This window comes from Pteronotus mesoamericanus, unplaced genomic scaffold (assembly GCF_021234165.1).
Source record: "Pteronotus mesoamericanus isolate MK-2021 breed Mesoamerican mustached bat unplaced genomic scaffold, CSHL_Meso_final contig_46, whole genome shotgun sequence".
Taxonomy (NCBI): domain Eukaryota; kingdom Metazoa; phylum Chordata; class Mammalia; order Chiroptera; family Mormoopidae; genus Pteronotus; species Pteronotus mesoamericanus.
The window spans coordinates 7,875,260-7,888,884 of NW_026555170.1; the positions used below are offsets into that span (position 1 = coordinate 7,875,260).

Here is a 13,625-nt window from a genome sequence, read left to right on the forward strand (position 1 = left end):
ATACCAGATTTTGTTGTTTTTTAATTTAACTGGTCTATTTACTCTTAAGTTGCTATGGATTGTAAATACTTATTTATGGCAACAAGATACTCTGTGGATAATTTCTACATTTTATAACAAAAATGCTGTGATAAGGTACTTGTTTATTATAAAAATTGTTTTTCAAGAATTAATTCATGGTGGTATGCAAAATAGCCTACAAATGCAGAGAAAGAAAAGGCCGATTTAGGACAGAGAAAAACCTTGAAATTGTTGTCTCTAGCACCAGAACTTGGGTGAAGCTGCTTTCTTGCTTTATACCTTATGTTTGGGATCTTTAGAGCTTTGTCTTTGCTTTTACCCCAGTCCTTCACATCTTTGTAGGTGGTCGGCACAGGTATTCTAATCACTAGATGGTTGATTGGTTGTTTTGGTAACTTAAAACGTTATCCTTATTTCTTCTGAACTTACTCGAAATATTACCAATGTTACGAAAGAAGCTGCTGATTGCAGCTGGTAAGAAGGAATTTGCCAAAGAATAAATTATGGGAGAGAGAAAATGAAAAGTGATAGCTACTGGGTATAGGGCTTCTTTGGGGATGATAGAAAAGTTCTGAAATTGGTTTTACAACACTGTAAGTATACTAAAACCCACTGAGTATACCCTTTAAAAAGGTGGATTGTACAACTCTTTTCCTATCTTGGTATTTCCCAGGTTACTTTTTTTTCCTTCCTTGTATTTGCATATGGCTAACAAGTAAATATGTTTTTCTTAGAAACTTACTGAGAAACTCTTCATCTGACTTGAGTTTTTTGTATGATAATGAGGGAGAATACTGCCGTTGATGAGACAGAGGAGTTACAGGCTTTCACTTTTATGAGACTTTGCTTCTCCTGAGCTATCTCGTCACAATGAGACTTTGGTTATTAGTACCCAGTAATGCTGTGCTATTCAATATTTAAGTTTCACCCCTCCTCACTCCATGTCTGCTCTTAGAAGAACTTAAAGCACTCTAGGAGGGAGTTAACTACTCAGGAGATGTTTCAATCAGGTGGGGTTCTGGTCCCTTCTCTGGAATGTTTAGATGGGCCGTAGAAAGTGGGGAAAGATGATAAAACCGTGGAATCTACCTCTGAATAATTAAGGGAAGTTATAATAGCTCTCTTCTCTTGGTTGGGATTTTCAAATGTTGCTCCTGAGGAAAAACCAAGTTCTCTTTATATAGCCTATTTTGGCACTCAAAACAATATATATCATAATCACAGAACTTTGAAAACCATCATTATTAAAAGACCTGTTGGACACCAAGAAAGTATTTTAAAAATATATTATAAATATACAAATAAACATATAATTTATATGTATGATTAACATATAAAGATATATAAAGAAATAAACTACAGCAAATGCAGACCCCTCCTCCCATCCCCCTTTCTTTCCTAAGTGGTTATCCTTCCCCTACATGTATCTACATAGTTTTTTCCACAAATGTAGAGATACTGTAATATTATGTTGAGTATGGTAAAATTTTATATAATTTACCACTAAAATATATACTTTATCAACTCACCTTATACACAGACTTTCACTCCTTAGGACAGTGCTGCTTAGCCTTTCCTTCTCCTGCTCAGTCTCCTAGAATTTTATTTTAAAGTCAGCAAAGTGTCCATTTCCTTTTAGACACTGAGACATGGACCTCTTCTATATTCTTCTTCTGCATCCCAACTCATTACCTGACTACACAAAACTAAAGGACCTACCCCTCCAAGAAGGTGAAGGAGGAAGAATTGTAAATACCTGATTGTGTGTGCGTGCATGTGTTTTTCCCATGCTTATTTTTATCCATCAGAAAAGCCTTGGGTGAAATTTTCAGTATGGTTTTTCTTTGTTACAGCTCAGTTCCAAGGAATAAAAATCCATTCCAAGAGGTAGGTTCCATAAAAATAATCTACCCCTAAAAAGGAAAGATGAAAAGGTGACCGAGCAGTCAGGAAGATCTTCGTCCTAAACATGGCTTTCTTACGATGTCTGTAGGGCAGTCTTCATGAATCTAATTCCATGTGCCCACAATTCTTTTAAAAAGAATTCTTAGCAACTACGCTTTTCTGATTTACAAAGCTGCTTATACTGAGAATCACTCAAGCTTAAAACTGACCCAAAATTAAGTAATTCTCAGAAAAAGAAGTCTTTAAGAAAGTCTGCATGTTTGGAATTTATTGGATTCCAGACTTTTATGACAATATCACAGCTGTTTTCATTTGAAATACAAAGAAATTTCTTAATAAAAATAAATATAGTAAAGAATATACAGGGTGGAGCAAAGGTAGGTTTACAGTTGTGAGGATGCAAAACAGTTTATTCTTGTGGTTATTGTTTATTAATTATTGTATCATTTTCCACACAAGCAACTGTAATCTACCTTTTCCCCACCATGTATATTAGAAATTATACAAATGCTAGGTGTTCTGTTTTCTTTTCTACCTACAATAAATAACTTCAAAAATGCCTTTGGAGAAAGCATGTGGATTTGTTTGCTATTACTTAAGTGAAGAATGTGGTTTATTTCCTCTAACTTTTTTCTGAAAATTCTCTACCTCATTTACTTCTCAACAGACATTAGAAATTTATAAATTTATAGACTTTTAGAAACAAATTTCTTTAGAGTTGAGGTATCGTCAGGCATGTATATGACCTTTGCCAGCTAGTATTTTTTTTTAACCTAAATTGTGAAATCAGCCTAAAAACCCTGATGCTTGAAAATTAAAATACTGTTTTAACTATTTTAACTTACCTATTTTGTTTTTGTTTGCATTTTAGGCAATTGTTTTTGTGGTGGGAGGAGGCAACTACATTGAGTATCAAAATCTTGTTGACTACATAAAGGTATATGTAGGCCTTTTCATTCTGTCATTTGATGTTTCATAGTGATTCTGTCTTTAGAGTTCTAGCATTCTCTAGGGGGCTCTCATGATTCTTGCATAGCCCCTTTTCTAAAGGTAGTTTAAAAATCCTGCATACAAGGGAACTACCCATATATTCATTGTTTTTTATTCCTGTCACATTCATTTCTCATCTAAAATTGTATGTGATATGGAATGTATCTTTTTGATGTAATGTACTTTGCAGCTATCTATCTTAATTTGACTTTAAATGTTTGGAGACCTCAGGTAAGCCCCTCTTCCAAAAGCCTCCCTTGGTGAAATGATTTACCAGACACATTTATTGAATCATAAGCACTTTTCTCCCACCCTTGTTGACTTAAATCAGTAACATACTTCTAACAAATGTAGAATGTCTGCCTTTTCAGCAAACAAGGGCTTTAGAGGTAAATTAGCAGGGAAGTAGTGTTCAGAGCAGACAGCATCAGGGAGTAACAGACAACTAAGCAGAGAGATGTGAAGGAAAGGGTAGGACTTGAAGAGCAAAAATGCCATTAAAATGTAGGGCCAATGGAATTAGTGATTGTTAAAATGATATGTTGTAATCTTCATTTATTCACTTAACATTAATCAATGATCATTCCTTACATCCTATGTTACGTGAGGTTTTAATAAAGATAGAAATTTTAGTACAGCAGGAGAAAGAAAATCAAAAAATACGTAGGCAGATACCACAAAGCTTCAAACTACTGGGCACATCTGCTGGGATCCTATTTCATTTGCAGAGGACATATTTCATCTTCAGAATGTAAACTACCAAGATCTATGTAAGGTACCTTAGTCTCAGGAGGCATCAGAATCAGCTGCATTACCAGGGTCAAAAGCGGAAACCAAGAGAACATAACAGAAACCAGGTGCAAGCTGTGTAATTTCTAAAAACAGTTCTGACAGGCTAGAGCAAGTTGTCTCGTGGTCTGTCCATGCCCCTTGCACAGGACTATATTAATCACTAGTTGTTTCATTCAGTTTTGACCAAGCACATGACTGGTTCGAAGTGTTCCCAAGGCTAAACACAGAGTTGCTACAGACCAGCTGCAATTAATCCTGTGCTTATACATTCCACACACCCCCATTCTTGGTTCAGCTTTCTTAATTACACTTGTCAGCATTCTTTCTACATCTTTTTTTTTCTTTTTCACATTTATGGAACAGAAAAAACAAGGATATATACCAAAATACTAAATCATTTGTGTAGTGTAGTGACCGAAGTGCAAGTATAACTTTAAGGAAACATTGCAGTTTACCAAACATTCCAGTGTGAACTATGACTAGTCAGGCATATAGCAGATATTTTAATGTCTCTGTATCCAGGCACCTTTCTAAACAAATCACCACTTACGTTTATAGAAATTGTACACAGTGGTCTTTGACTCTGATTTTGAGCAACATCTTTTGCAATCATTTGAACAGCAACAGTATCCTAATTTTGCCTCTCTAAAGGGATCCTTTAAAATATATGAAACCTGTAAAATGAGAACCTGCAAAAGAAGAAACATTAAAATTACTCTGTTTATCCCCTAGATGTTTTTAGCGTCATTAAGATAACTGAATAACTGCAGAGTAAATCTTCCTTAAACTTCCTGGGCCCGATCTTGGACCTCTAGCTTCAAATAAGGGAGGCAATTTCTGCAAGCCTTAAGGGTGTCTGTAGATGTAGCTGAGTATGATTTTCCTTCTCTCAGCCTCTTCAAAGTACCAACATAATGTTAGCTTTCCCTTTTAGCATTAACTTATTGGCTCCCTTTCTGAGAGTCAAGACTTCTCCTTCTTTCTTTCATCATTAATTTTTACCCACAGCTTGGCCCCTGGCTTAGAAGACTGTCAGATTCAGCCAGACAACTGATTTATGAAGCTGGCAGCACTGTGAGACTGGCCAGCACTCTCTCCTTTGCACATTCCCAGTCATATGAAGTGCGAGCATAAAGGACTGTCTTGTCCACTGATTAGGAAAGATGCAGAAATCATTAATCCCAGTTAAGAGAGATGAAAAGAAGAAACAGCCCATTCCTGCACTCCTCAGCCAGATTTAGAGGTGTTGTCTTGGTGTCATGTTTGCAATTGATCCTTTCCTCATAACTTGTAAATATAATTTGTGTCCCTGTGCCACAGGATCAAGGCAAAAGAACAATTTTTGGAAATGCAGAAGTCTCTGTTAGTTTCTGTGTTAATACCCCTCTTCTCCCCTCTCTTATTTTCCCTGCAGTATCTCAATACTCTATCCAGTGTTGATTTCCCTCTTTAATTATATGCCTGTTATGTTTTAACACACATTCCATCATGCAAGCCATTCTTTCTGTCTTTTATTAGTAAGAAATATGGCCAATTTAGAGAGTAGGTGTTTCAATTGTCTGTTCAATTTTCAGTGCACTACATTGTGGTTGGTAAGGTATGAAATCAGTCAATCTAGTATATAGGATGCTCCTTAAGCACACTGTTGAACTGCACCTGCAGCAAAATCAGTTTCTTTACGAAGTTATAGGTAAAAAGCAGGTCCAAATTGAAGTAGTCTTTGCGATGGCCTCTAATGCTGTTGAAGATGTTTGATTCAGTCACCAAGTGTGTAAAACCTGTTTCTGTCCACCTGGAACCATAGATAATGATGCAGAGTAATTCTGTGTCAATGTTTTCATTTCTCTTTGGTGTATATTCCTAGGAGTGGAGTTGCTGGGTAATCATAACATTGTTTAACCTATTGAGGAACTATCAGACTATTTTCCAAAGTGACTACATCATTTTACATTCCTACCAGCGGTGTATAAGGGTTCTGATTTCTCACCATCACTTGATATCATTTTGATCCTGGCTGGCCTAGCGGGTGTGAAGTGTGGTGTCTTATTTGTGGTTTTGATTTGCATTTCCCTAATGACTTATGATGTCAAGCATCATTCCATGTGCTTATTGAACATTTATATATCTTATTTGGAGAAATGTTTATTCAGATCCTTTGCTCATTTTTTTAATTGGGTAATTTTGCATTTCTATTATTGAGTTATAAGAGTTCTTTATATACTCTAGATACATGTCATTTATCAGATATGTGATTTGCAAATAATTTATCCCATTCTGTGGGTTGTTTTTTAACTTTCTAAATGGTGTCCTTTAAAGTACCAGTGTTTGGGGTTTTTTTTTATTTTTGTGAAGTCTGATTTTGTTGCTCATACTTTTGGTGTCATATTACGAATCCTTTGCCAGGTCCCAGGTTATGATGACTTACCGCTATGTTTCTTCTGATTTTACAGTTTTTGCTCTTACATTTAGGTCTTTGACCCATTTGAATTAATTTTTGTGTATAGTATGAAGTAAGGTTCATTCTTTTGCATATGGCTATCCAGTTTGTCCCAGGATAAATGTCCCCATTTATTGAAAAGACTAGTTTTTTTCTCAGTTGAATTGTGTTGGCAGCCATATTGAAAATCAGTTGACCCTACATGCATGGGTTTATTTCTGGACTCTCAATTCTATTGAACCATAGGTCTGTCCTTGAGCCAGTACTACATCATTTTCAATATCATTGTTTTGAAATCAGAATGTGAGAGTCCTCCTACTTATCCTTCTTTTTCAAGACTATTTTGGATTTCTGGGTCCTTTGCAATTCCATATAAATTTTAGAATCAGCTTGTCAATGTCAGTTGGGATTCTGAGGAATTTCATTGAATCCATAGATCTGTTTGGGGAATATTTTCATTTAACAGTGTTAAGTCTAATGATCCATGACATGGGATGTTTTTCTATATACTTAGATATTCTTTAATTTCTTTCAACAATTTTTTGTTTTGTAGTTTTTGTTGTTTTTGTTGTTGTTTTCAGAATGAAAGCTATGTACTTACATTGATTTTATTCATATTTATTTATGCTATTTGGGAATGGAACTGCTTTTTTAATTTCATTTTTGGTTTGTTCATTGCCAATGTAGAGAAATCCAGTTAATTTTTGTATATTCATCTTGTATCCTGCAACCCTGTTGAACTTATGTTATAGTTCTAATAGTTTTTTTTAAGTGGGTAACATGTACAAGATTATGTTATCTGTGAATAGAATTGGTTTAACTTCTTCCTTATCCTGTCTGGAATGTTTTTCCTTCTTTTTCTTGTCTAACCACCCTGGCCAGGAGAGATGTTCAATAGAAGAGTCAAGAGCAGGCCTCCTTATCTTTTTCCTGATCTTAGGGGCAAAGTATTCAGTCTTTCACATTAAGTATAATGTTAGTTACAGGTTTTTCATAGAGCAATTAAATTTTAGTAGCTACTAAGCCAGCCAGTTTAATTGTCCTGGAAGTTTTTATTTTTTTAATCCCTTTGAGTCTTACTCTTTCCTTTGTTGTGAACAGTCCTAACTTTTTTTCCTATCAGCCCCATTCAGGAGGAAGTGGACTAGTAGGTCTATGACAGCCTCCCTTATCGCATTAGAAACCCATGTCAGTACAGCCTTGTCATATGGAACAAATGTGCCTAAAAGATACTTTTAATCGAGAATCATCTAGTATGACCCTTGATTTATACCAATTCACAACACAGTGGGCAAGTGCCATTTTTGCTGGAATGACAAAGGAGATACTATGGTAATTCTAATTGATTTATTTAGTAAAGTGGGAATGAAGGGATGTAAATACCTGGGAATAAATTTAACCAAGGAAGCAAGAGACCTGTATATTAAAAACTACAAGAAATTGAAGAAAACCCAAATAAAAGGAAAGGTATTCCGTGCTCATGAATTGAAAGAGTAAATATTGTTAAAATGTCCATACTGCCCAAATAAATCTACAGGTTCGGTGCCATTTCTATTTAAATTCCAATGGCATTTTTCAAAATGATAGAATAATCCAAAAATTTGTATAAAACTACAAAAAAAAAAAGCCCCAATAGCCAAAGCAGTCTTGAGAAAGAAGAACAAAACTGGAGGTATTGTGCTCCCTGATTTTAAACAAGGCTATAGTAATTAAAACAGTGTGGTATTGGCATAAATACAGATACACAGATCAATGGAACAGAAGAAAGAGCCCAGAAATACAGCCACACCTAAATGGTCAATTAATTTGCAGCAAAGGTATCAATAATATACAATGGAAAAAGTACAGTCTTTTCAATAAATGATGTTTAGGAAAACAGGACAGCCACATACAAAAGAATGACACTGGATCACTGTCTTACACCGTACACAAATATTAACTCAAAACAGATTAAAGACTTGCACATAAGACCCAAAACTGTAAAACTCCTAGAAGGAAACAGGGGCAATAAGCTCCTTGATATAAATCTTGGTGATGATTTTTTTTTTTTAATCTGACACCAAAAGCAAAAATAAATAAGTGGGACTACATCATACTAAAAAGCTTTTGCACAGGAAAGGAAATGATCAACAAAATTAGTGGGAGAAAATATTTGCCAAGTATGTATCTGATACAGCGCTAAGATCCAAAATATATAAAGAACAACTCATAAAATATTTAAAAATCCAATTAAAAGATCAGCAGAGGATCTGAATAGACAGTTTTCCAAAGAAGACATACAAATGGCCAACAGATGCATGAAAAGATGCTCAGCATCATTAATCATCAGGGAAATGCAAATCAAAACCACAATGAGATACCACCTCACACCTATTAGAATGGCTATCATCAAAAAGACAAGAAAATAGCAAATGTTAGCAAGAAGAGAGAACCCTTGTACACCATTGGTGGGAGTGTGTAAATTGGTGCAGCCACTATGGAAAGCCAAAAGATATATGTAGCCCCATGTTCATTACAGCATTATTTACAGTAGCCAAGATATGGAAACAACCTAAATGCCCATCAGTAGGTGAATGGATAAAGAAACTTGGTCAATCCTGAATGAAATGTGCTAGTATCCAAGATGGACCAGGGGGAAACTTGCACTAGCTTGACAGCATTGTTTAATAGAAAATACAAAGATTGAGGTTTGTACCTGGTTTCTGTCATGTTTTTCTGTTTCTGATATTGAGCCTTGTTATGACTTTGGCTATATGGCCAAAGAGGTATCAAAGACCCCTCCTTGGGCAACACTGGAGCTCCCCTGAACCAAAGTATCTCCCTTTAAAAATGAAATGTGTCCTGTGCAACTGAGATGGGATCCTGGGAACTGTGTCTAGAAGTTATGGACCATTCTCATATTTTCTGATGCTTTCTTTGTCCTTATATGTGATGACCTCTGCCTGTATTCATGTCTTACGTAAATATATCCTGTGTAGCTTCAAGAATCCCAATATTATGACCCTGTGTAATTGCTGCACATATCAGCTCATTTTGAAAAAATTGGGTGAAGTGTGACTGTTGTCGTATTCTCAGAGATGGCCGGTTCTAGGACATTTATCCAACCAACGTTTATGTAACTTACACATCACAGAGAATTGCCCTTCTCTTGGATTACAAAGCCGTAACTATTTTGTACCTTCATGAATTATATTTGTTGTTATGGAATAAACGTTTTACATTACAAAAGAAATCTTACTAAGTTACCTTCAATTCACAATATATAAAAATTTTAGCGTTAAGGACTTAACCAAAATTCCTAGTAGAAAAGTTTTAACTGCTGTAATTGAGTTCCCACATTCTGTCAAAGTTAGAAATGAAATTTATTGATACAAAATGGAATGGGGTATATTAGCATATAAATACTGTATTGAACAAATGAGACTAAAATGACAGTCTATGCTGCTTGCACCATCTCCTACTTCCCACATAACAAAAGCCTAAGAATGTTTTCTCCAAGTAGTACAGATCCTACATTGCAAGAATATTGACCTGTAATTTTATAGATAATTATGAAATATAGCAGTCATCATATTCCTTATATTTCCAGTAGAAAAGTCACCAGTAGGGTCCCATAATGTATATTTTTAAAAAATACTATGCCACTTCACCACTTTATTCCATGCGATTTTAGGATAAAATCCACCACTACCCCCCCCCCCCCAAAAAAACAAACCTTGAAGAATAACAGAAGGTCTGGCTTTAATCCCTTTTCTTGGGAATTCTTGTTACTTGTATCTGTTTTCTGTCTGTGATTTTTGCAGGGGAAACAAGGGAAACACATTTTATATGGCTGCAGTGAACTTTTTAATGCCACACAGTTCCTGAAACAGGTAAGTATACCTTTTCAGTTTGTTTCTGTTAACATCCCCTAAGTTGCTGTTGTTATATTTCAAAAGAGATTAAGAGAATCATTATATTCATCTGAACCAGCTGAAACCATAGAGCTATAAAAATGTAAGGTTTTGCCATGAACATCAGTAAAGAAAACTTTAGTAAATAACACTATTTCCAATATCCCAAATCTATAAAAAACGTAAATTCAGAAAATTTAAAATTTGAGTAGTGTACTCAGGAAAAATTTAATTCAGTATTTCCTTACGTACTGTCCACATTTATGTCTTTGCCAAGCATATCATAAATCGGGCTAAGAAATAAAGTAACTTTCTTGGGCCATTACTACCAAATGTGCCCAGGTGATACAATGGAATTACATTCACCTTGAAAGTTAATGACAGCAGTAGCTGAGGTGTGCAGAGTCTACACATTGGTTCAGTATTGTTCCCCCTAATGTTGTCAGTAATTATATTAACTTCAGCTCTTTTAAGCTTGAACTACCTGAGTTGCTCAGTAGACTGATCAATAATGTCTACTTATCTTTGCCTTGACTGCAACAAAAATAGTAACTGTTCCCTGTACTCATTATTAGCACTGGTTCCTAATATGATTTTTTCTTTTTTCCCCTTTTATATATTTATTTATTTAGTTATATCCTCACCTGAGAACTTGCTTATTGATTTTTAGAGAGAGGGAAGGAGAGGGGAGGGAGAGAGAGAGGGAGAAACACTGATGAAAGAGACAAACATCGATCACCATCCAGGGCCCTAATACGTTTTTTGACATTACTTTCTTACTCCAGTGGCCCAGTGGTATTATGAGGATTTCAAATATATGGAAAAGTTGAGGAGAATTTGCAGTGAGCACATGTACACTCCCGATTACCGTTTTACTGTGCTTTCTTTATAAGATACCTACCCATCTATGCATTATTGATTCTATTCATCACTCCAACTTTATTAGTTTTAAGTAAATTGTAAATATCAGTACACTTCCCCCTTAACACATCTGTATCAATACCGTTACCTAGAGTTCATTGTTTCGGGGGGGGGGGTTTAAGCATTTGGTGTTTAAATTTACAGCAGTGAATACACAAATCTTAAGTGTACATTCCTGAGTTTTGTCAGATATGTTCACCTGAGTAACCCAAACCCCTACGAAGAAAGATACAGAACCATCACACCACAAGGTTACTTTATGGCCGTTCCCAGCCAATCCCTGCCCAACAACACTGTTTTGATGTTTTCCTACTATGGATTAGTTTTGCCTATCCTAGAACATCATGTAAACAGAATGTCTGCTTGTTTAGGTTAACTAGAGGATTTTCAATTTTGTTAATCTTTTCTAATGAACCAGATGTTGTATGTGCTAATTTTCTGTTGTTTATTTTCTAGTCATTGATTTCAACTCTTTACTTCCTTTGTTTTGATTACTTTGTATTTACTTTATTCTCTTCCTTAGCTTATGAAGTTGGAATATGAAATCAATAATTTTAGTTTTTCTTTCTAAAATAAGCATTTAAAAAGCTATAAAATTAAAAATCTTGCCAAACACTGCTTTAGCAGTATTCCATAAATGTTGGTATGTTATATTTTCATAATCATTGTTTGAGATATTTTTAATTTAACTGGTGTTTTATTCTTTAACCCATGTATAATGTAGGGATATATTATTTTCAAGTATTAGTGGGTTTTCTAGATATATATTATTCTTACTGAGTTCTAATTTAATTCCCTTGTGGCTAGAGAATATTCACATAATTTCATTGTATCAAAATTTAAATTTATGACCCAACATAAGGTCTATTTTGCTAAACACTCCCTGTGTACTTAATGAAGGACATGCATTATGCAGAATTTGAGGGAAGGTTTCTATAAATAGCAATTTGGTTAAGGTAGTTAGATTCTGTGTTTTTACTGATTTTTTTTTTTTTTTTTTTTGGTCTAGTTCGATCAGGTACTAAAAGACTGATATTAAAATCTCCAACTGGAATTGTAGAATTGTCGCTTCCTCCCTTTAGTTCCATCAGTTTATGCTTTTTGTAAATGTAGCTCTGTTATTAGGTACACACACCGATATGATTGTTGTATCTTCCTAATGGATGGACCCTTTCGTTAGTATGCAGTATTCCTCTGCACATCTTTGTATTGAAGTCTGTTTTATCTGATACTAACGTAGCTACTGTAGCCTTCTCATTCTTATGGTTTACATATTATAACTTTTCCATCTGTTTACTTTCAACTTACCTATGAATTTATATCCAAATGCATATCTTGTAGGTAGGATATAGTTGGATCTTTGGGGTTTATTATTTATATGATTGGATTTAGGGCTACCATTTTACTATTTCCTTTCTTCTATTTGGTATTCCTCTGATCCTCCTTCCTGCCTTACTTTGTATTATTTGAACGCTTTTTAGAATTTCATTTAAATTCACCCACCAATTTTTGTAGCTCTATCTCTATGTTATTAATTTACTGGTTGCTGTGGAGATACATATATAGCATTAACTGTTCATAAGCTTGAATTAATATTGTACCATTTGCATTAAATGCAGAAACCATGCAAACATATATACCTATTTGCTCAGCATTTATGCTGATTGTCATATTTTTATATCTACATACATCATTAACAGTGCTCAGTGTTATCATTTCTACTTTAGATATAAAGAAATCTTTTGCATATACACAGATATGATTTCCAGTGCTCTTCATCCCTTAGGATGGAGAATAATTCTAATTTTTATCTGTTAGCTGAAAAACTTTCTCTAGCATTCAGTGTACCTCAGGTATGCTAACAGTGAATTCTCTTAATTTACTTTTATATGAAAATGTCTGCATTGCACCTTTAATCTTAAATGATATGTTTGCTGGATATAGAATTCTGAATTGACAGTTTTTCAACACTTTAAAGATTACTTCATAATCTTGACTGCCTTCCTATGTTTCTTTTTTTTTAATTTTATTAATTTTTTCAAATACTTTTGTCTCTTCCCCCCACCACTTTCCCTTGCCCCCTCCCCCCTCTCCCTCCTTCAGTCCTTCCCCTTTGGTTTTGTCCATGAGTCCTTGCTATATGTTCCTTGACTTGCCCCTTCCCTTCCTTTTCCCCCCACCCACTCCTCCCTCCTTCCCTCTTGTCTCTGTTGGTTTTTTTTCCTTTCAGTGTTGCTGATCTTACTTTCCTTGCATCTTTGTATTGTTGGTTAGGTTCCGCTTATACTTGAAATTATATCGTGTTTGTCTTTTGCCCCCTGGCTTATTTCGCTTAGCATAATGCTCTCCAGTTCCATCCATGCTGTCGCGAAGTTTAGTAGTTCTTTTTATCTTTCTGCTGTGTAGTATTCCATTGTGTAAATGTACCATAGTTTTTTGATCCAGTCATCTACTGATGGGCATTTAGGTTGCTGCCAACACTGGGCTATTGTAAATTGTGCTCCTATGAACATTGGGGTGCATAGGTTCTTTTGAATTGGCGTTTTGGGATTCTTAGGGTATAGTCCCAGCAAGGGAATCACTGGATCAAAAGGCAGTTCCATTTTCAGCTTTTTGAGGAAATTCCACACTGTTTCCCAAAATGGCTGCACCAGTCTGCATTCCCA

At 35.1% G+C, this 13,625-nt stretch overlaps 1 protein-coding gene across 2 annotated transcripts in view; it reads left to right on the forward strand.

Annotated features, from left to right (window-relative positions):
- Window positions 1–13,625, forward strand: part of SCFD1 (sec1 family domain containing 1) — a 114,228-nt gene that overhangs the window by 90,494 nt on the left and 10,109 nt on the right. Inside the window, exons 22-24 of one of the 2 annotated variants that reach the window (XM_054577901.1) lie at window positions 1,875–1,908; window positions 2,798–2,863; window positions 9,949–10,017. In XM_054577901.1, coding sequence (XP_054433876.1) covers window positions 1,875–1,908; window positions 2,798–2,863; window positions 9,949–10,017 — 169 coding nt within the window. The remainder of the gene's footprint in view (window positions 1–1,874; window positions 1,909–2,797; window positions 2,864–9,948; window positions 10,018–13,625) is intronic. The other variant, XR_008529511.1, reaches the window with a different exon arrangement.